We start from the raw sequence: 21,896 nt of genomic DNA, 5'->3' as shown, positions 1-21,896 counted from the left end.
ATAAAACAACCAAATAAATCCATTTTCTGCATGATTTTAAAAGGTAATATAAAATAGGTAATAATATGTCAACAGAATTACTAGAAACTTAGCAGAAATGCATTGAAGTTGTGCATTAGCCACAAAGAATAGTGCTGCATAATTTTGCTCCCTATTGTTTGGAAGAGCCTATGATGCCTAAAAATACAGTCTAGGTAAGTAGATCATAGGTTTTGGAATGGAACGATGTCGTTTGAGGGCAGCAAACTAAACCTTATTTTACTAATCTCGGTTTGTGTAATCCTATAGTTTTAGATGCCTGTGATGTTAGTCTGTCTGCCAAATACATGATGAGAGAGCTGTGATAATGATCAAGGAACCCTGGAATGTCAGCTATTGTTCAGTGGTATTTCCTCCATCCCCTTCAAGTATACTGCCTCTTTTTAACACAATTCACTAGTTAACGTGGAAATGAGAACAAAATGAGTGTCTGCTTGGTTTTTATATAATTAAACACAGGGTGTTTTTGGGAGAGTTGTAATGGAAATGAATGAAATGAGCTGAATATATATTTTAAATGATCAGATCAAGACAATATAAGTTGTTTTTGTTACAAAATGACACATTTTATACTCATTCCATTTTCTCAATGTTTAACCAAATGATGCGGTTGACTACCCTGGAAATCCAGAGTTCTCGCGAGAGCACAAGTTGAATTTGCTCAGCGAGTTACTTACCCCTTTTCCACCAAGGCAGAGCTGGTGCTGGTTCGGAGCCAGAGCCTAGTTTCAAGTCGGTTCTTTGTTTTTCCACCGCCAAAGCACCAGCTCCGAACCAGTAAAACTGGTTCTTAAGTAGCACCAAATCATTGCAGGGTCTAGAACGGAGCCAAGAAAGAACCGCTTGCGTCAGAGGCTGGGGGCGGGGTTACCGTGGCCAACAAGACTGAAGAGAAACTTGTGACCGCCATTTTTAAATAGCAGCTAGTCGAGCTAATAGCAGCTCGATTATAATATCCGTCTATGTAAGTTACGGCGAGCTGCACGAACGCGTTGGATTCGCCGTGTTTGAATGCCGATTTATTTTCGCAAACCCATGAGCATCCATAGTCACGCAACGTCTATTATTGTTGATGTCTTGTTCGAGATGCATCGGAGCAGCGTGGACCGATCAGAGCTGCGGGAGTGTTTGGAGATCATACGACTCCTTGTGCTTTTTGATCGCTTTCGCAGTGCTTTGATTTCATGTGCTGATCGATCTGCGAGAAGCCGATGCATCTCGAACAAGTCTGGTGTGTTTGTGTTTGGCGCTGCCGCACGCGCGTTGCTGGGCAACATGATACGTATGCAGTGACGTAAGATATAGCTCTGTTGTGGCTCTCTGGCCGGTGGAAACGCAAACCGGTTCGTCAGTCGAACCAACTCCGAACTGGCAATAGCTCTAGCTCTGAACCAGCACCCGGTTCTTGTTGGTGGAAAAGGGGTAACTGTGGCGTCAAGTAATGATGCTCATTAAATATGCCCTTGTATCCGAGCTGCACCAATCACATCGGGTTATCTGATATAGGCGGGCCAGAGGCGAGTTAAACAGATGACGACAGCGATGTGACGTCAAAGTAAACATTGCAAGATGCCTATGCAGTGGCGTATCCAGGACATTTTTACTGGGGTGGCCAAGATGGGACACAAAACTAGAGTGGGGTGGCCATATATACTATAAAGTAATGTTATGTAAACCTTTAAACTCTTATATGTAAGGTGGGAGGAGTTGGATCTAGATTAGAGGAAATAGAGGATTTTAATAATAGTAACAAAGTGCAAACTTTATTTTTAAATAATGGTACTATTTCATAAAATGTAAGATATAGTCACAGGCCTATTTAGGAAATGTGTTTACTATAGTCTGTTATTAATTGCCATAGTGGGGGATATTATTTACTCAATTAACTTGGCCATTAACTTGTCCGAAAATGCATTTGTGTTTATCTGCAAAAAGGTTTACATACACTAGATTGCAGCCTAGGCTACTGTTAATGTAAATATAATGTTAGTGGTTTGTTTTTAAAGTCTACATTAGAGACCTGCGCGGGACGGATTTCTCACTTAATAATTCCTAAAAAGCTGACATCTCAGTTCATCGCCATCTCACAAATCTCTGTTATTATCAATGAAACTGGCAGCATAATTAATCTTTCATATTATCTACACTTTGTTTGATATAATAGATGATTTGCCAGTATGCAGAATTCAGCACTGAACAAAAAGTCCATTTTGAGCGGTGAGGGGATTCTATCTTAAATGCATCTGATTGGCCATTGCGTTCAAGAAATCAACACATATGTCTGTGATTGGTTACATTGTTCAACACTGCAAACATGTTATAAATAGAGACTCTGGCCTGTAAATAGTTTCTATTTTGTTTTAGTTGTTCTTGTTGCTTTTGTGCAACAGATGAATGACAATTTATTTGTTTTTATTTGTTCAATTTATAGATCATTCTATTTTGCGGGAGTCCCTCCCGCGAATCGACACACGAGTGCATTACCGCCCGCGCCCGCACTCGGCCATCAGATCTATATTCCCGTGCCGCACTCTGTTGCGTTGGGTCCCGACCATACCTCTCAATCGACTGATTCCAGCGTTTTTATCGTTGTTGTATTGTTGCAACTGTGTGACGTCCTCTTGTTTCACGGACCAGCAGCAGCAGGTGCACCGTGCAGCGCGCGTGCTCTTATCTCATGGGTCATCTGACCTGCATGGCCAAACGTCCGCTGAGCAGAAATCAGCTCTCACAGTCTCAGTACGACCGTTCCTGTGTTAGTTAAAAATGTGAAACTGGCCCTAAATCAGTTGATCAGCTGTCATCACTGATTGACAACATTTCTCGTTTCTTGTGTTGACGAACTTGACCTACCTATCAGATCTGGGGTGGCCGCAGGGGTGGCCAATGAGCTTTCAGGGGTGGCACCGGCCACCCCAGGCCACCCCCTAGAATCGCCACTGTGCCTATGGATGAACACCAGTTGTTTGAAACGGTTTTGGCCGCTACAATGAACGAGTTAGACTTGGCTTTTTATCTAAAAGAGGAACAGAAGACGGCGCTCGAATCCCTCCTTTGCAAGAAGGACATTTTTGCTGTTTTGCCGACCAAGAGTCGGCAAGAGTCTAATCTACCAGTTAGCTCCGCTGCTAGCTAAGCGTATGGGGCTTGTTGTGATTGGTTTTAGTGTTATCCAATTGCGTGCAGTGAGATTTCCAAATGCCTCAAGCTGGGCAATTTTCATTAGTCGATGCCAGGCCATTAATCTTTCAGATTTAGGTCTGGATTTCCAGGCTAGCGGTTGACTGCTTTCATCAAGTATTCAGTACTGTAATTGAACCCGGCAAACAAAGTTAACATAAAGAGTGGATAGATAGATAGATAGATAGATAGATAGATAGATAGATAGATAGATAGATAGATAGATAGATAGATAGATAGATAGATAGATAGATAGATACATACATACATAGATACATACATACATACATAGATACATACATACATACATACATACATACATAGATACATACATACATAGATACATACATAGATACATACATACATAGATACATAGATACATACATACATAGATACATACATACATACATACATACATAGATACATACATACAGACACACACACACAGATAGATATATATTTATAAGATTTGGCTAATGTGACCAGACATTTATCTTGAAGAATTTCAAACCCTGTGTGCCATTTATTTTATTTTTTAGATATCTGGTCAGTGGATGCTAAAACATGGGCAGAAAGCCAAGAATGCATGCAACAAGCATCTAGTGTCCCTTATGAACTCTATAACTCTTTTGCAGCACCTCACATTTCAGCTTTTTTCCCCTCATGAAGTATTCATGCATTATACAATAACCCTCTAATGCAAATATCATGAATCTTTTATCAGGTTGTTGTTTCCGTGTAATGATGCTAAGTTTACGGCTACATCTGGGCGTATGAATGGTTTCATTAGGCTGTATAAAAATGAAATTCACTTGTTATGTCTCATGTAAATGTGTGATGAAGTTTTAATGAAGATAAATCATTACCCTAGCTTTATCTGGGTATTAAGTAAAGTTTCTGAAGCAACACTTTATTCTAATCCACATAACTCTCTGATCTTTTGAATAAGGTCAGACCTCATTAACTTCCTCTCTTTGGGGTTTTCTGGAGCGCCTGCATTATGTAACAACACGAGATTGACTCATTTGGGCACAATCCGTCAGAATGCAAAAACCTTCTTTGTTTAGAGATATTTTCCATAGCACAGAGATGATGGAAACTGACATTTGCATAGTGTTTCAGTGCAAAGCAAACTAAATGAAGCAGTCGACTTCAAGAAATCTCAAAACTCACATTTTGCAAACTGAAGTCTCTAAAGCATTTTCTGCAATCATATAAAAAATTCAGGCATTATTGATAAAATATTTTCAAACACAGCAGATGATTTGAGAGAAATTAGCTTATAATAAATTGCTGAAAGGCATCATAAACGGTTAAAAAATGTGTACAAATTCATGTTTAAAAAAATCTGCATTGATTTTGAAATATGGCTTTTCAATTGTAAATTGCATATGTTGGATAATAATCTCTCAAATTCTAAAACAAATCAAATGACAGTTTGTAGTCACCAATTTGTTTTTAAAAACCCAGCCTAGTTTTCATTGCCAAAAATGAAATATGCTTGTATTGTAAGAAGCTGTATTGTAAGCATTTACTCTGACTAATATCCATTGATAGATGCCAAGTCAACAATAACTGCTAAATAATGTACAGTCTCATATACAATCTGTTCAATGTTTGTTGACTCGATAATTTAAATTCCATTTAAAATAATTTAAATGTCAAAGCAATGCTTCATGAATCCAATCAATTCATTGTCAGTTCAAATATTCACACTTCGGATACTTAATTAAAATGGGCTTTCACCCAATATTTGTTAGTGTTGTATTTGTTTCCTATTTATTTATAAAATGTTCTTGTCTTTAGCTTAGCAGCATGTTAATGTTGGAATCAAACTTAAAAACTGAAATTAAAACTAAAATAATTAAGTTGAAGTACTAAATTACTAAAACTAAACTGAAATAACAATAAAAAATATTTAATCTAAAAAACTAGTAAAAAATAAAAGCACACAACAAAGTTAATAACTAAAATTAAAATAATGACTGAAAATATAAAAATAAAAGCTAATTGAAAACAACGCTAGCCTCACAGTCGAGCTCTTTGTCTTATGAATTGCAAGTTGCTTCCAAAGTCTTCTAAAGCTGTCACTTAAGAGGTTCCCTTTTTTTTAGGTTTTGTAGCAGGTTTTGTTATGCGTGTTTGTCTTTCATGTTATGTGAATGTGACCCAATGATCTTCTATTCGCAGGTAGTCACTGTGTTCCCGTGTGTGAGATTATAGCGGTTCAGGAAAAGGAAGATGACTCTCCCTGTAAAGACACTGGGAAATGGCAGAAGGTTCCTCAGAGCCCAGTGGACTGCCAGCACGCTTTCACAGGTACACCAGCCTAATCAGACTGTCATCTGGCCCATGATAACAGGGGAATACATAGATTAAGTTTGATCTACTATGCTGTGATTGTATTATCAGAACAAGTTTGACCATACAGGTCACCTTTTACCTTTGTGTTTCTCTGCAGTGTTCTACATAGAGAGGACAAGGCAGCACTGCTGGCGGTGCAGCAACGTGACTTTCCATTGCTCTGATCAATCCCTGTGTCTGCTCTGGGTCCAAACTATTAGGGAGCAGCTTGGATTGTTGAGTGCGTCCTTACTACTAATTTTTGGGTCATTTTCTATTACAAAATAAACTATAGCAAACAAAATAAGTTATTGTTATAGGTTGGTGATTTTCACACCAACTGCTCACGTGCTCTTCGCATGTCGATGACCTATTTGTTTATTTATTTTTTGTCAATGAAATGAATGTACTATATTTAAGTTTGATAATGTTTTTTATTTTAGTGTATTTTTAGGTGATTTTTGTATACTAAATTATTTTTACGCTGTATTTATTTATTCACTTTTTGAGCATAGACCTGAAAATGTAATTTCCAACTTAAACTGTCGTAACTCTTGAATGCTTTTAGAGCACAGACTTAAGTTTGATCTCTTTTCAAAGACGACACTTGGCAGATTATTGCAGAAGTGAAAAAAAGTTTAAAGAAGTGAACTTAAAAAAAGTTACAGAATTGTACGTGTATTGTTTAGAAAAATGCACAAAAATACTATTTTACTTTTTTATATGAAATATATATTTTCAAATTCACATTTACTCTAAATCTGCAAGAAAACCTAAACAAGTTGTGTTCCAAATTTGAGCTTAATATAAAAAAAAAAAAAGAGAGCTTTGATTTTGTTTGGCTGCAATACCAAAAGTTTTCACTAGATAAAATGTGTCTCCCGTTCATTTCCAATGTGGTCATTTTTGACCACGAGGATCACAAGGGTGACTATTTTTTTACAGGACCATTTAACCTTTTCGAATCATGTCCATGATTTCTTCTTTTTTTTTTTCATATAGCAAGTGCCAAAACTTTTACCACGTTTTGTACCATTCCAAATAAGAAGAAAAAATCTAAAAAAAAAAAAACATAACATTTTTCAGTCTAGCACTAGAGGGTTAAGTGTTCATTGCTTAGTGTCCATTATGTGTAAATTGACCATAAACACTTTTTTATTTTATTTTTTTATAGAGTGAGTTATTGCCACACATCTGGTACTGTATATAATTAGTATTATATATTATGGACCCTAATTGCTTGTTGACATAACATGATGATAACTCTCTTCCTTTCAAGATGGCTGGCATTTTTGTTAGTTGCTCTGTTTCAATTGAAGCTGTTCTGTGCACTGTAGCTCAGTCCAAAAATCGTAGTCCACCTGTGTATTAAAAATCAATTATGTTCTGATTTGCTGAATTGCTTTTAGTGTAGTTTAATTTGCATTGAGTTGTGCCTAAATCCTAGACTGGGATAATAATTGTACATTTAAAATAACCCAGAATAGTTATTTAAAAAATAAAACCTAAGTAACATTTAGAAGTGTTTTGAATGTAGTACTATGTACAAGTGCAGTTTTGGTCTTCTCTGTATTGTCGAGTCAGATGAAGTTTGTCAAAAGCAACTTAATGAAGTAGTTTTGACAACCTAGAAAGACCGTTGTCAAACAACTCACTTTTAATGCTCTGCCCGCCTCTAATTCCACAGCCAATCGACCAAAGAGGTTGCTGGTGTACATCAACCCCTACGGAGGAAAACAACGCGGGAAGCAGATTTACGACCACAAAGTGGCCCCCATCTTTTCCCGGGCTACCATTTCCACCGACGTGATTGGTGAGTGCCTGTCAGCTGCCTGCATTAACATTTAAATAAAAAATGAGCTTTTATGCTTCGCAATAGATCTCCGTTGGCAAATGGCCCTACCTGCCAACCCGTCCCAGGAATATGATTTTATTTACAGCGCCATCTATCACCCGAGCTGGACATAATGCAAACTGTGATAGTCGATAAACATAGGAAGACATCCATTATTTATTAAGTTTGAAAGAGAGGAAGACCCTGGGTTGGTGTGAATATTGGCTGTTAGAGCTGAGGCTTACAGGCTTACTCAGCAGTTGCTTGAGGGTCTTTCTTTTTACAGCCATGAGAACATTTTGTAAATGGTAAAGTACATGTCTGGCTGGACAAATACCATTCAAACCAAATCATTAGAGGAGCCAAACAAGATGTTCTGCCGACGGTTTAATAAGCTCCATACATCACCTTTGGCATATATCATCAACGTGATCCACAGGGCTCTGTCCTAGGACCCATTCATTTTCAACACATCCCTCCGAGTTACGGTTTTACATCAGTGCTGATGGTAAAGAACCGGTAATGAAATGTACCAGGGATTGTTTTTCACCATGACTTCAGCTTTATCATTTGATGCAGCTGATTGATGGTCTCCATCAAGCCAGCAAAAAAATGCTATTTAACTGCCAGATGAACATAATGATGCCCCCCCCCCCCCTTTTGCTCAGCCTCGCTGTCATCGCCCTGTTAACAATGGCTTTTCCCTTTTGTTTCTATAGTTACAGAGCGTGCAAATCATGCCAGGGACCACTTGAAGACAGAGGCTGATCTGAAGAAGTATGATGGGTGAGTGGGCATCCTGCTGGGAGATCGTGGTCGCTGTGCGGCGACTCTTAATTTGCCCAGCGAGGAAAGCGTCCTCTGCAGCAAAGCTCAGATTAACATTTGCACATCAATGCACATCGGTCTGGCACTGCGGCAGATGACGGCGGGCAGCTTGGGAAATGACAATTTAAAGTAAAGTGGCTTTTGGTGATGACAACATGGATGCTGCTTCAAACCTGGGCCAGAGGCTAGATTCAGAAAACAACTCTGACTGTTGCGGATGTATCTTTTTCCTGTACTTTTTAGCAGTGCTGTCAAAAGTACCGACTTCGGTAGCAAGTCGGTACTGAAATTAAAAAAATGTGATGCTTTGAGCGCTGTTGAGCGGAATCGTAAACACCTCTGATTGGCCATTGTGTTCACTCCGCTCATCAAATATGTCTGTGATTGGCTACAATGATCAGCGCTTCAAAAACTTGTTGTAAATATACATCAGTGACGCTCTTTACTGAGTGCTTACATAGATACAGACGGGAGAGTTTGAAAGCAGGCGTCTATTGGCGGACCGGTCCTCTGATAGACGCCTGCTTGTGCTTTCAAAAGCTCCCGCACACGTTTAAAAAAAAAAACTTTCAGACACTTCTATGTGCTCTCAAACGCTCCGATGCGTTGATCATGGTAGCTAATCACAGACATATTTGATGAGCGCGTGAGCACAATGGCCAATCAGAGGTGTTTACAATTCCACTCAACAGCGCTAAAAGCGTGATTATTTTTTTTTTACCGACTTGATACCGAAATCGGTACTTTTGACAACACTCCTTTTTAGCATGCATTTCCGTGAACAACAGTTTAGTGACAATCCACCTTCAAACAGAAAAGCTGTTAAAATGCTGTAAAATCATAAAATACATTTATGCATACAGGTATGTTTATGCATGCATTACATACAGGTACCACATCTGTTGTTATCACAAGCAACAAGAATTCCATCTTACCACTATTTCTACTGCTTAAGGCTGTGACACACAAAGCTGACGATCGGTCAAAGTCAGGCCATTGTTGTGCGTTTGTCAGCCCAGTTTTTGCGATGTTGGCACTAGTCGGACTCAATTGGCTGCTTTTTGGCCGATAGAGCATGTTGAACTCTTACCTGAGCAATATTTTCATAACAACATGGCCGTATGGAATGAAGAGTTCTAGTTTCAGTTTACCTCTTTTTATGATAAATATAGACTACTGACACCTACTGGTATATAGTTATAGTATGGTATATAGTTATTTCCTCTCACTCAGGTGTGCTAGTGCTAGTTAGAACATGCTAGTTGGACGTTGGCTGTAGTCTTTGTGGTTGAAACACAAATTTCTGACCCAGATGCAGGTGACGCGAGGTGGCAACACTTGTCTAGACTTTCATTGCTAGTTGTTTGGTGACGCACTTCCTCTGAAATGCTGTTAACATTTTCTGAAATGTTTCCTTTAGCTAACTAGCTATGGTTATTTGTTTAACGTCTGTGCTTCCTTACCTTGTACACACTTAAATCTTTGAATTGTAATGTCACATAAGGCTACAAAGAGAGGGGCTAGACTAACTACATCAGCTCTTCCAGTACTTTGTTGTTACTTTTGTTGGTAATCTGATCAAGACCAGCACTCCTTCTTTGACTCAACTTTTAGTCACACAAATGAAAGTTTTTACGTTTTGTTTTTGCAGAGCATTTCCCAATTTTTGTAATATGGCCAGATTTAATTCATTTGCCAACAGGAGGGGCTTTCGCACTGAAGGAACCTTTTCATAGTTCCTGGAACTATTGGCTGAAGTACCTGGAGTTTGGCGCGTTCGCACCGCAGGAACTAGGAACGATTTTTGTTCTAGGAACTCCTTTTGGAGGAACTAATTTAGCTCCTACTTCAGAGTAGGGTCTAAACCAGCACTATAGGAACTACTAGTGACGTTAGTGTACGCTGTTTGGCCGAACGCACGCGTAACACTGGCACCTGCCATTTTTAAATCGCTGTGTAAACCCACAGATTATATTTACTCCATAAACTAACTCTACGAACATGGAAAACAGTGATAGATGAACCTCTTCCAAAAAAATCCAATGCAACTTTGATGGGACCAAGAGAAACATGATTATGTATTTCTGCTCAGCTAGCAACACTGGACATGAACCACACAGCATACGCTAATACCTTTTCATCTACTGTCTACTTTCTGTGTATAACAGTTCTTTCTAATAATTTATTTGAAAGGACTGTTAGACAGATCGAAAACTAATGAACACTGAGAATGCGTTCTTAGCGCTGTAAAAATATAGGTCACAACAACAAGCGCGGCTCACGTCACTTCAGAGTTCCTACTGGCGGGGCGATTGCAACCAGAAAATGTTCCTAAGGGAATCATTAGTTCTCGGGGAACCATCCTGGTGGCTAGTTCCTAGAACTACCCGGTGCGAAAGCCCCATATGCACCCTATCTTTCAATACAGATACTGTTGTTTTAAACAAATCAGTGTTTTTCTCTGCAGTGTTGTGTGTGTAGGAGGAGATGGCATGTTCAGCGAAATTATGCATGGCCTCGTCTCCCGTATGCAGCGAGATGCAGGTGTAGACGAGAACTCCATGGAGGACACCCTTGTTCCATGTGGACTTCGCATCGGCATCATTCCTTCAGGTTAGTCTACAGCAGAGTTTCACAATCCTGGTACTGGAGCACGTACCCAACACATTTTGTATCTGTCCCTTATTCGACACCCAATTCAATTCATGAGCTCTCTTTTAACAAGCTGATGAGTTTAATCTGGTGCGCTATATTAAAGAGGCATCCAAAATGTGCACTATTGGTGATGCTCCAGGACTGGGAATCACCTGTCTACAGTCACAAATCTCAGAGTCTGTGTGCAGCCAGGACAGTTTTTCAGCATGAATTTCATTGCTTTTTCATGCACATCACTTCTTTGGCAGTGTTCCTGGAAATATCTGTTGCTCACGGTTCCATTACATTTTGTTTTGAGATATTTCCAAGTCATTGTAAGTTTTACACCTGCTCATGGGCACAGCTGCATACTGGAGGAGAACGGCGGGAGATTATAGCTCTCTTTCGAAACCTAGTGAGCTGCCTAGAGAGCATGTTTCCACACCATAGGTGCACTCCTGATACAAAGCCATTTTTAGATAAATTCTAGTGAGCCATTCACACAAAACATGTCGTTGCATTCTGTGTGCACTAGTTTTTTAAGCGTGGGACTATGTAAATATCTTCCCTCTAGTTCTCACATTTTAATTAGGGATTCACAATATATCGGTCGTCCGATATATGTTCATTTTTATTGTTATTTTTATCGGCCTGCAAAGAACATTTGGCCAATATTTTAAAGCCAATAAATAACGGATTATTTCCTTCAGCTGTGACTCTTCAGAATGCGCACTGTTCGCCATGATGGTTTTGAATTGCTTGAAATATGATTGGAATCACTTCAAAAATGAAAATAGAGTTACTGTAAGTGCAACATGTGCAGCGCAAGTCTGTCATATAATCGACATAAAATTATATTGAGAACATCTTTATAGTTGTGTGATTGGGACATGATGAGTCTTTTGTTTTTTGTAATCAGGCTCTCAAAAATTATATCAAAATTTGGATTTAGATTTTTCAGCTTTCAAATATAAAGAATTATCAGTTATCGGTATATCCCTAGTTTTAATGTGTCCTGATTGACACCCTAAGGACCTTTTTACACAGTTTTCGCATCAGCTTGCTGAAGAGATACTCAGGACACACTCTCAGACCCTTAATGTTTTAACCATTTTGGAATGAGGAAACTTTACATATGTGGCTTCAACAACCAGATGCTTTTAAACTTGTCCAGTTTCGCCTGGGATGCGTCTCAAACCTACTCCTGAAGTGGTTTGAGCCATCAGATTTAAATCCCTCTCGAATGCGTTTCAGAGAGCATTTACACCTGGTCTTTTCAAGATCAGATAGCTATGACCAGAAGTAAACGGGCCCTAAGACAGCACTTCATGTATCCTATGTGGATCAGAAATGTTGACTATATACACACTTTCCCCCAAAAATCTCACTGACCCCAGACATAATTAATAAATGACCAGCTCAACGAGCACAAGAAGTAGACGCCTTTACAAAAGCTCTGACAGCAATTGATATCTTAATGACTGTGGCCTATCGAATCGTGTTTTCTGATATTACTGTTTGCCATATAAACCTGACAATGTCAAACCCTTAAGAGTCCATGTTGTTATCAGTCACGTTATCAGCGTGTGTAATTCTGTCTATTTATGGCCTTATCTCGCGTTGTCCAGACACGCAAGGACAAGTGACAGTTTCCAAGAACATCTCTTGGTCCTTTATCTTGCACTGGTGACAACTGATCTGAACAACAGGGGAATTTGAGACACACCTTTGACTTCAATGTCTAATAGATGAAAGCATCATCATTTATCATGTTAATAAAGTTTTTTGGCCATCTAGCATGGAAATACCCCATTTCTTTTTTATGTGTACCATGATTTTACCATGTACCAAGTTGTAACTATGGGATTTTTTGTTTTTTACATTTACTAATGTCGTTTTTGACGTGTTGAGTTATTTATATATATATATATATATATATATATAAAAAAAAAATATATATATATATATATATAAAAACTTGGTAATACCAAGTTTTTATAATGTTTAATATAATTGAATACATGTAATTCCATGTGACATTTTATTGATTTGATTGTTTAAATAATTTAGTATCTTTTTAAAAATGTTATTAAATGATTACATTGATCATTTGTTTATTTTTATTATTTAATTCCAATTACATGAGCATTTAATGTTAATTTATTTTTGAATATGTAACATTATAATACCAAGGTTTTACCGTGTTTTTATAACACTTAATACATATAATACCATGGACATTTTCTTGATTTAATTGTAATAAAATTATTAATTAAAAATCAAACGTTTAATTTAAATTCTACAACTTATTTTCTTTTCTTTTACTTTCTTTTGTTTATTTTTTGGTAGTACAACAATATTCTTTAAAGTACAATATAAATAGCATGGTATATGAATATGGCAATTGTTCAGTACTATGTAATATATCAAAGTACCATGGTATCTAATACTATCACTGTGTAATGGTACCGCCACCACAGTATGGTTTTATCATGATATATTGATCCAAAAACAGTGTTTATTTGATTTTTGTCCCCTTTGTGAAAACAACAGTGGAAATGTGAATGAATTAGTCCGGCACATTTGCAGTGGGTGTGTTTTTAAACCTTCAGCCTCATGCTTATATATAAGCAATTTGAGGAAGAGGAATTAGATTAACAGAGCGGCATATAAGAGATAGAAAGAGGGCTGAACTCATCTGAAATCTCATCTCTCTATATAACAGTGCCCTGCAATGCTTCAGCTACAATCATTTCAAGATCGCAAAACTTTATTCTCACAAGGGCTGAATGGAGCAAAACCTCCATTGGCTTGTGATGTTTGGTTAGCGTTCACAATTGAAGGTTAGATTGCGGCTGCCCCCGTATGCCTCTGAAATTGAAAAAGAAAGTGTGATTTTCATACGTTAACCTTCAGAGTGAATTATGAGAGGATAGATTTAGGCCATTTCTGAACCCCTGACCCATGAAATGTGTTTTTTGAAACAGGTTCGACTGACTGTGTATGCTACGCCACAGCTGGCTCAAATGACCCTGTCACCTCAGCACTTCACATTGTTGTGGGTAAGTGGGCATCTCCATATCTGCCTATGATACATATATAATACATATATTTATGGGAATTTCTCTATAGCATTTGACAGTTAGGACCGAGCAGAATGACCGTATATATTATGCAAGGGTAGAAATGTGTCAACTAGTAGAGATTCTGCTATTATGTTTTTAACTCAAGTGAGCAACTTGTCAATCATTTGTAAAGAATATTTTTTATTTCTTTTTCCCGGTTCGTGTCCACAAAGTTCCAAATGAAAAGAGAAAATAATATTTTCATTAAGTCATTGATTTAAGGTTTTTTTTTTTTCAATCTTCCCTTGGCTTGTGACTTCAAACTGATTTCAAGCACTGATTCAGTGATTTGTAATAGCAAATAATAATAATATAAATACTTTACAATAATAATGTCCTTTGTTATCATTATTTGGGGGAAATGTTTAATTATCATATTAATTGAATATATATACACTACCAGTCACATTTTTTGGATCTGTAAGATTTGTAATGTTTTTAAAAGAAGTCTCTTCTGCTCACCAAGGCTGCATTTATTTGATAAAAAAAAAAACAAAAAAAAACAGTAATATTGTTAAATATTATGACAATTTAAAATAACTGTTTTCCATTTGAATATATGTAGTGTTTAATGTTATAAAGCTTTCTATTTCAGATAAATGCTGTTCTTTTGAACTTTCTATTCATCAAAGAATCCTGAAATAAAAATGTAAATACTGTTTTCAACATTGATAATAATGAGAAATGTTTTTCGAGCATCAAATCATCATATTAGAAAGATTTCTGAAGGATAATGTGACACTAAAGACTAGAGTAATGTTGCCGAAAATTCAGCTTTGATCACAGGAATAAATTACACTTAACTATATTTTAAAATATAAAACAGCTGTTTTAAATTGTAATCATATTTCACAATATTACGTTGTTGTTGTTTTTTATCAAATAAATGAAGCCTTGATTGAGCATAAGAGACTTCTTACCAAACAAAGCATTACACCAGGTTGAAAATAATTATTAATAATATATTTTTGGAGAGACAGAGCTCTAATTTTACAGTAATATGCACTATTCTCAGATGTGACGTACTAGCACAGAATACTGAATCAGTTTGTGTTGACTTTTACCACAGGTGATTCTCAGCCAATGGACATCTGCTCAGTGCACAATGAAGACAGCTTCCTGCGTTACTCTGTGTCACTGTTGGGTTACGGGTTCTACGGAGACGTGCTGACAGACAGCGAGAGGAAGCGCTGGATGGGCCCAGCCCGTTACGATATCTCAGGTACGCAGGAAAATCTCTCAAGACTGAAATAGGCATTTCTTGTCTGTCGGCAATTTGCAATGGAATTTTTTATTATTTTCTCCCACAGGTTTTAAAACATTTCTGTCACATCGCTACTATGAGGGAACCGTGTCCTTCTTACCCGCTGAAGGAAACTTGGGAACCCCAAGAGACAAAATGCAGTGTCTGTCTGGGTAAATGATGTACTGTGTCTTTTGCTTAGTCATAATACAATCCCATTAATATGAATCAGGGAGCAAACATGAATACAACATGACAGAACATGTCAAATTAGTCATGACTGATTGACAAAACATGTCAAAGGCTGATCATCTGATGTTATTGTAAACTAGGGCTTGGTGATAATTATACACTACTACAGTTTGGAGACAGTACATTTTTAAAATGTTTTTTATGAACTCTCTTGTGCTGATTAACTTTCAGCATCATTACTCCAGTCTTCAGTGTCACATGATCCTTCAGAAATCAATCTAATATGCTGATTAGATGCTCAAGAAACATGTATTGTTTTTATCAATGTTGGAAACCGAGATATATTTTATCTTGTATCTTATTCATAATGTCTAACAATCTAACTACATCATAATGTCTATACTGTCTTTGCTGAATAAAAGTATAAAAAAAAAAAAAAAAAAGGCTGATCCCTAAATAGTCTAAATATTTTAAAATAATTACTAAATATCGTTGTTCCTACTTATATTTTTAAACCATGACTTGATTAGTTTAAAATAGAAATGTACTTGTGTGTGTTAAACATTTTGGATATAATTGGCTATAACTGATATGATGATATCTATCTTTTTGATGCATATCACCTTCGATATGTATGTGTATACAAACGCACTACAAAAATGATTATATATATATATATATATAGATATATACCATTTTTGAAGTGCGTTTGTGGCTATATTTTGTTCTTCTCTGTTGGCAACACCTCTTTCTGTTTGACTTGCAGGTGTAGTATCTGTCGGCAGACCTCGTCTGAGAGACTGGTCAGCAAAGATGAAGACAGTGTTTCTGATGCTGGTGAGCAGCGTTTGGGAATACTCTCTATGCCAATGTTTAACTGAGCTCGGGCATTGACAGGAAGTCTCATATCTGCTCTGTGGTAAATGCGCCCACCCACAGTACAGGCCAACAAAGTGCATTTTCAGCCGTGATTTGTAATGCCCCCATCTGTCGGCTCGACTGGCACGCTGTTTGTGAACATTAGGCCAAATGGTTCAAGCTGCCGCCCGGCTGATCATTTAGAGAGTGCACACGTACACACACAGCATATTATCTCTGCTTCACAGCAGCCTCCGAACAACTGGCACCTCCTTTACCCAGCATTCTGTGTGTTTACCCTGAGCACTGATAAGTGCTGTTTACAGAGACACACTCTCTGCCCTCACAGTCCCAAATTGGCATTTGTGCGTGATGATTTCCTGAATGCTTTTAGACCGCGTGGCATAAATAGATTCTTGTGGGACGAATGATGTAAACAGGACAAAGAGAGTCAAGGGCCCTTCATCAGTGAGCCAGTGTCACAGCTATACATACCTTGAGATTTACAGTCACCTTACTTTCTTTGTAATTTTTCCTATTTAAAATATGAGTGATTTGCCTGTGGAAAACTATCGCTAGCGTGTTCTGAGATTTCAGGATGTTCTGGGTTGTTGCTTAGACATTCATAGCCATCCACAGTCTTGGAAAAGCTGAACATATTGGGGGATTTTTTTTTTTTTTTTAAATAGAAATAATAGAAATTCATTCATTATCCAGATGGTCAGAGTGTACACACAACACTTACTATCAATGTTGGGGAAAGTTACTTTTAAAGGTAATCTGTTACAATATTGCCATACTCCCTTAAAGTAAACTTTTTATGTAAAGCCATGTGTTATGTTACTTTTGTATTACTTTTTCTCACCTGGGCTGGGCTTCCTTGATTGTTTTTTAATAACAAATATGTTTTTGACAAATGTTAAGGCCCTTTAACCTCAAAAGTGAATTGAATAAGCCTCAGGCTGACGGAAATGCAAATTTACTCCTGTACAGTAGAGTGCGTTTCTCAGTTTTGGCGTTTTTCAGCTGTGCAGACACAAGAGAAGAAAGTTCAACACTCTTACTTCAGCAATAAAAACAAACAAATTAAACACATGTGATCTTTATCTAAAGTAATTTTTGCTTATTGGTATGGTTAAATGGGATCATTGAAGGTCAGCAGCAAAGACATTGGTTAATAAAGTGAGATTAAATACATAGTGTATTTGTATTATTTGACATATTTAATTACAGTATTGCAGGTTTGAGTAATATTCTGGGTTTGCATTTCACTGATTGTTCCCCATATTGAGGAATACTGAATCTGTTTTTGTGCAAGTGCGAAGAGTAAATTCATGCTCACATTTAGTCTAGAACTACAAAAACCATCATGTTCACACACACACACAGCGCCTCTGCCCTTACTCACGATTCCTCTCAACATGGAGACTGGAGAGTGCCAGTCAATAAATGGGAAAACCTGCGTTACTCATTTGAAAAAGAAACTCAGATATGTTGTTGTAAATTTAAAAGTAATGTTACTTTACTAGTTACTTAAAAAGTAATCTGATTACTTAACTTGCATTACTTGTAATGCGTTACCCCCAAAAACTGCTTACTATACTAGAAGTCTCACATGATGTTGTTGTATTTCAGAGTGTCGGGACACGTGGACGGTCATCAGGGGAAAGTTCTTGGCCATCAATGCCGCCAGCATGAGTTGTGCATGTCCTCGCAGTCCTAAAGGTCTGTCGCCGTCAGCACACCTTGCAGACGGTACTACTGACCTCATCCTCGTCAGGAAGTGCTCCCGAATCGACTTCCTGCGCCACCTGCTGCGGCACACCAATAAGGACGACCAGGTACCTGCTTTATCTACAACAGAAAATATCAGTAGAATTATTGTTTTAATGAGAGAGACGAAGCAAATCCATTCCTTTTTAATCAAAGCCTGGGAAAAAAAACGGCACTCTTTAACCAACACACTTCAAAAAAGTATCCCAGCTGTCCACCAAATGCTTACTATACATGTTGTATTAATATAGATTCATATTTATTTTTAATTAAGAGCAGGGAATCTTGTTCTTTGAAGTACGTTATCACAGCAGGGTTCCCATGGTCATGGAGAACCTTGAAAATCATAGCAATTTGTCTAGTCTTTTTCTATTTATGCTTAACTACTAAAATATTAAAATGTCTAGAAATGGCTCTTTTGTGAGTACAATCTCTATCAAAACTATCTTTTCCTAGTAATCACAAATATTTGGAAAAGTCATAGAAATTCATTAGCATTGGAACATTGGAACAGTCCACATTTCAAATGCCCCTAGTAATTTATTTATTTAAAACCCAGTAAGATTTATATTTAGGATAGAACTAACCTAAATCAGTGCTCTGATGTTACAGACCTTAAATATTGATTACATTGATTGTAAGAGTACACAATATATTAATTTATTTCTCATCAAAGAAACAATTCTTGACATTTTCATTTGTAAATAAGTACACAGTATACAGATCCCAAATTTCCTTTGAAAATATACCAAATTTCAGATTTCATGTTCATTCACAGTTGTTAAATGAATCCTTGTCAAACACAAACACTTAAACTATCTTTCAGAAGTTTGGGGCCAGTAACGTTTTTGAAGGAAGTCTTTTTTTGCTCACCAAGGATGCATTTGTTTGATTAAAACAAACTTTTAATTTTACTATTACAACAGTAAATATTTGATATTTTTCAAGATTCTTTGATGAATAGAAAGTTCAAAAGACCAGCATTTATTTGAAATATAAATATTTTTTAACATTAGAAATGCCCCTTTTTGCCAATTTGCCAATCTGTCTTTGCTCAATGACAGTATTATTCTCTCCCTCTCTTAAAAAACCCTTTGAACGGTAGTGTTTAGTTGATATTTGACTTGTTCTTCTCTTTTTCTTTGAACAGTTTGATCACTCTTTTGTGGAAGTGTACCGGGTCAAGCAGTTCCGATTCACCCCCAGACATCAGGAGTGTGATTCCGAAGTGGACCTGAGAGAGAGAGAGAGCGGAGCGGGAGGCAAGCGATTCCTCAGTCAGATCTGCAGAGAGCACAGAGCATGTGGCTGTATGCCTTCCCAGAGCAACTGGAACTGTGATGGAGAGATCCTTCCATACACTGCAATTCAAGTCCGGTAGGACACCCCCCTGTCCAGATACACCACTTCTTACTTCTACATTTAGGCAGATACTTTTATCCAAAGCGACTTGCATTGCATTCAGAGTATACCTGCTTATGAATTCATGCATTTGTGAATTGAACCTGTGATCGTGTGTAGCCATCGCTGTGCTCTACTGTTTGAACTGCAGACACTTCCCTTGAGTGATCACATGCCTATTCTACCAAGACACACCCCTTGAACTCCCCTCCCCTTAAGTTTAAATACGACAACTGGGTCACGTGACACTTTTAGTACCTTAATACATAATACATAATATACTTTAATCCACATATACACTAATCCAGATACATTTGGAAACGCATCTTTTTCTGTACATTTTGCCACACTGAGGCAGCATTTTTTGAAGACAAACTCCCAAGTGGATAAATTCATAAAAAAAAAAATGTTTTTGCGTTGTAGTGCATGTAGGTATTTTAAAACGATAAATCTTGTTTTGTCATCTGACGCATATTGTAACGATAGATATCTATGTTTATACCAAGTGGCAACCTTCCAGTCTCTCTTGAATCTAACACGGAAGTGACTTAATCTGCAATTCATCGACTGGCCGTTAGAGACAGGCTGCAAAAGAGAGTCAATCCCATAGACCCCAAATGTGAAAATGCCCAACTTTACAGCAGAAAAAAATGTGTTTACAGCCTGGTGGAAAAAAAATGGTTTTGGTCTATATAGCAAATTTTGCCCTTCTTGACAACTGTGAGGGGGTGAATATTTGTATAACTTTAAATTATATTAAGTTCTGCATAATTACGGGCGTGGCCACTTGAGTGACAGGTGTATTGTCTCTGCTGTCACTACTAGCTTGTCTGCTGTCTGTTAGCCTTCACCTCAGCTAATCCCGCCTCGTTGCCCATTTTCGTTTATCCGGGAGTGACGCGCTACCAAGATGACTACGGCCGGCTCCGCCCACTACGGGCTTCAAAAATGCTCTTCAGAAACGTACGGGTGACGTCACAGACACTACGTCCATTGTTTTATACAGGTGACACCGCTATGTGCCTGTTATGTGCTATTCGATAAATGTTACGTCTACAGTCTTCATGTTAACAATTAATCAACGATCATTTAATTGCAGATGATGATCATTTAATCAATAAAACGTATCGATGGTCAATTAAGCAAGGTCATCATTAGAGTGCATAGTTTTGAGGTGTGTGTGACTCATGTGCAAAACGCATGCAGCAGACACACAAGAAATAATGAAGCGAGCGCGGTGTAGTTACGTATTCTCAATGTATTAATGTCTTCTAGCAATTCAATGGATTAGGTTGGCTAGCCATTTATTTCGAAATATAATTAACCAAAAAAAAGTCCAAACAAATGATTTAACCGAACATAAGAACTACTTGTGTAAAAGACACAATAAAAGTGCATAGAATAAACAACAATTAATAAGAGCCTGGTTGATGAGTGATGATCTTTTGATTTTGACGGCGCTGAGAACGTTTGAGAGCCTGAGCACATTATTATTGATCCTAAATGATCCTCAGTGTTCATTCGTTTACAATATGTCTAACAGTCCTGTCTAATATGTTTTTAGATAGAACTGTTATACACAGAAAGTAGACAGTACATGAAAAGGTATTAGTAGGGCCCTATGAAATCAATAGGTTACTGTCGTAACCCCGGTTCTCTGAAACATCGAGTGGAGAGATCCACCTATGGGAAGGGCATCCGTACCTGACCTCTGCAGAAGCATCCAATTGCACCAAGTCTGGCTAGACAGACAGAAGCGCGCAGCCAATGCCAGGTAAGGCCACACCCCCTTACCTAAGGCATATAGCTGTCAGGCGCGCTGCTATTCCTCAGTAAGTATATTCGCTTCTCGTGCGGCAAGCGGGGCGAAGCTGGTGGATCTCTCCACTCGATGTTTCAGAGAACCGGGGTTACGACAGTAACCTATTGTTCTCTTTCATCATCTCGTTTCGAGATCCACCTATGGGAGAGACATGGACAGCTCCCCGATTGCCCAATACACTCACAGTGAGGTTCTGAAGGCCAGAGAAGGACGGTCACCTCAGAGAGGCGGTGCCTGACACGTCCCACAAACATGACCCTGCAAGGGTGACGCCACGCTAAACTGCTGTGGACAAGCAGGGCATGAAACATGCATGAGACCCATACATGATAATGGCCCCCGCACCACCAATGCACATAGCTAAACCCAAGAAGGAATGCGAATGCTTGGTGACAGGAATGAACATGACCAGCCGGCCCATTCACTCTTCGTTGGTTAACCCAACGGGGCTGTGGGAAAGGGCTAAGAGGACCCTACCCCTAGGACCGAATGTGCCACCGAGGTTCTGGTGACATCCAACCGGTAGTAACGCTCAAAGGTATGAGGAGAGGCCCAGCTGGCCGCGGAGCAGATGTCTTGCAGTGGCACTCCCCTGAACAAAGCCCAAGAGGCGGCTAAGCCCCT

The 21,896-nt window shown here is 38.1% G+C and overlaps 1 protein-coding gene across 1 annotated transcript in view; it reads left to right on the top strand.

The window, feature by feature from the left end:
• The window catches only part of cerk (ceramide kinase), a 48,865-nt gene that overhangs the window by 12,379 nt on the left and 14,590 nt on the right, over positions 1-21,896 (top strand). Inside the window, exons 2-12 of the mRNA XM_082167427.1 lie at positions 5,410-5,538; positions 5,681-5,803; positions 7,250-7,375; positions 8,116-8,182; positions 10,692-10,837; positions 13,846-13,920; positions 15,053-15,205; positions 15,294-15,399; positions 16,185-16,255; positions 17,912-18,117; positions 19,200-19,426. Of these exons, the coding sequence (XP_082023553.1) occupies positions 5,410-5,538; positions 5,681-5,803; positions 7,250-7,375; positions 8,116-8,182; positions 10,692-10,837; positions 13,846-13,920; positions 15,053-15,205; positions 15,294-15,399; positions 16,185-16,255; positions 17,912-18,117; positions 19,200-19,426 (1,429 nt within the window). The remainder of the gene's footprint in view (positions 1-5,409; positions 5,539-5,680; positions 5,804-7,249; positions 7,376-8,115; positions 8,183-10,691; positions 10,838-13,845; positions 13,921-15,052; positions 15,206-15,293; positions 15,400-16,184; positions 16,256-17,911; positions 18,118-19,199; positions 19,427-21,896) is intronic.

The sequence above is a fragment of the Leuciscus leuciscus genome (genome assembly GCF_965113295.1).
Source record: "Leuciscus leuciscus genome assembly, chromosome: 4".
NCBI lineage: Eukaryota > Metazoa > Chordata > Actinopteri > Cypriniformes > Leuciscidae > Leuciscus > Leuciscus leuciscus.
Note: the sequence above shows the minus strand (reverse complement) of the source record. Positions and strands in the feature narration are given on the sequence as shown.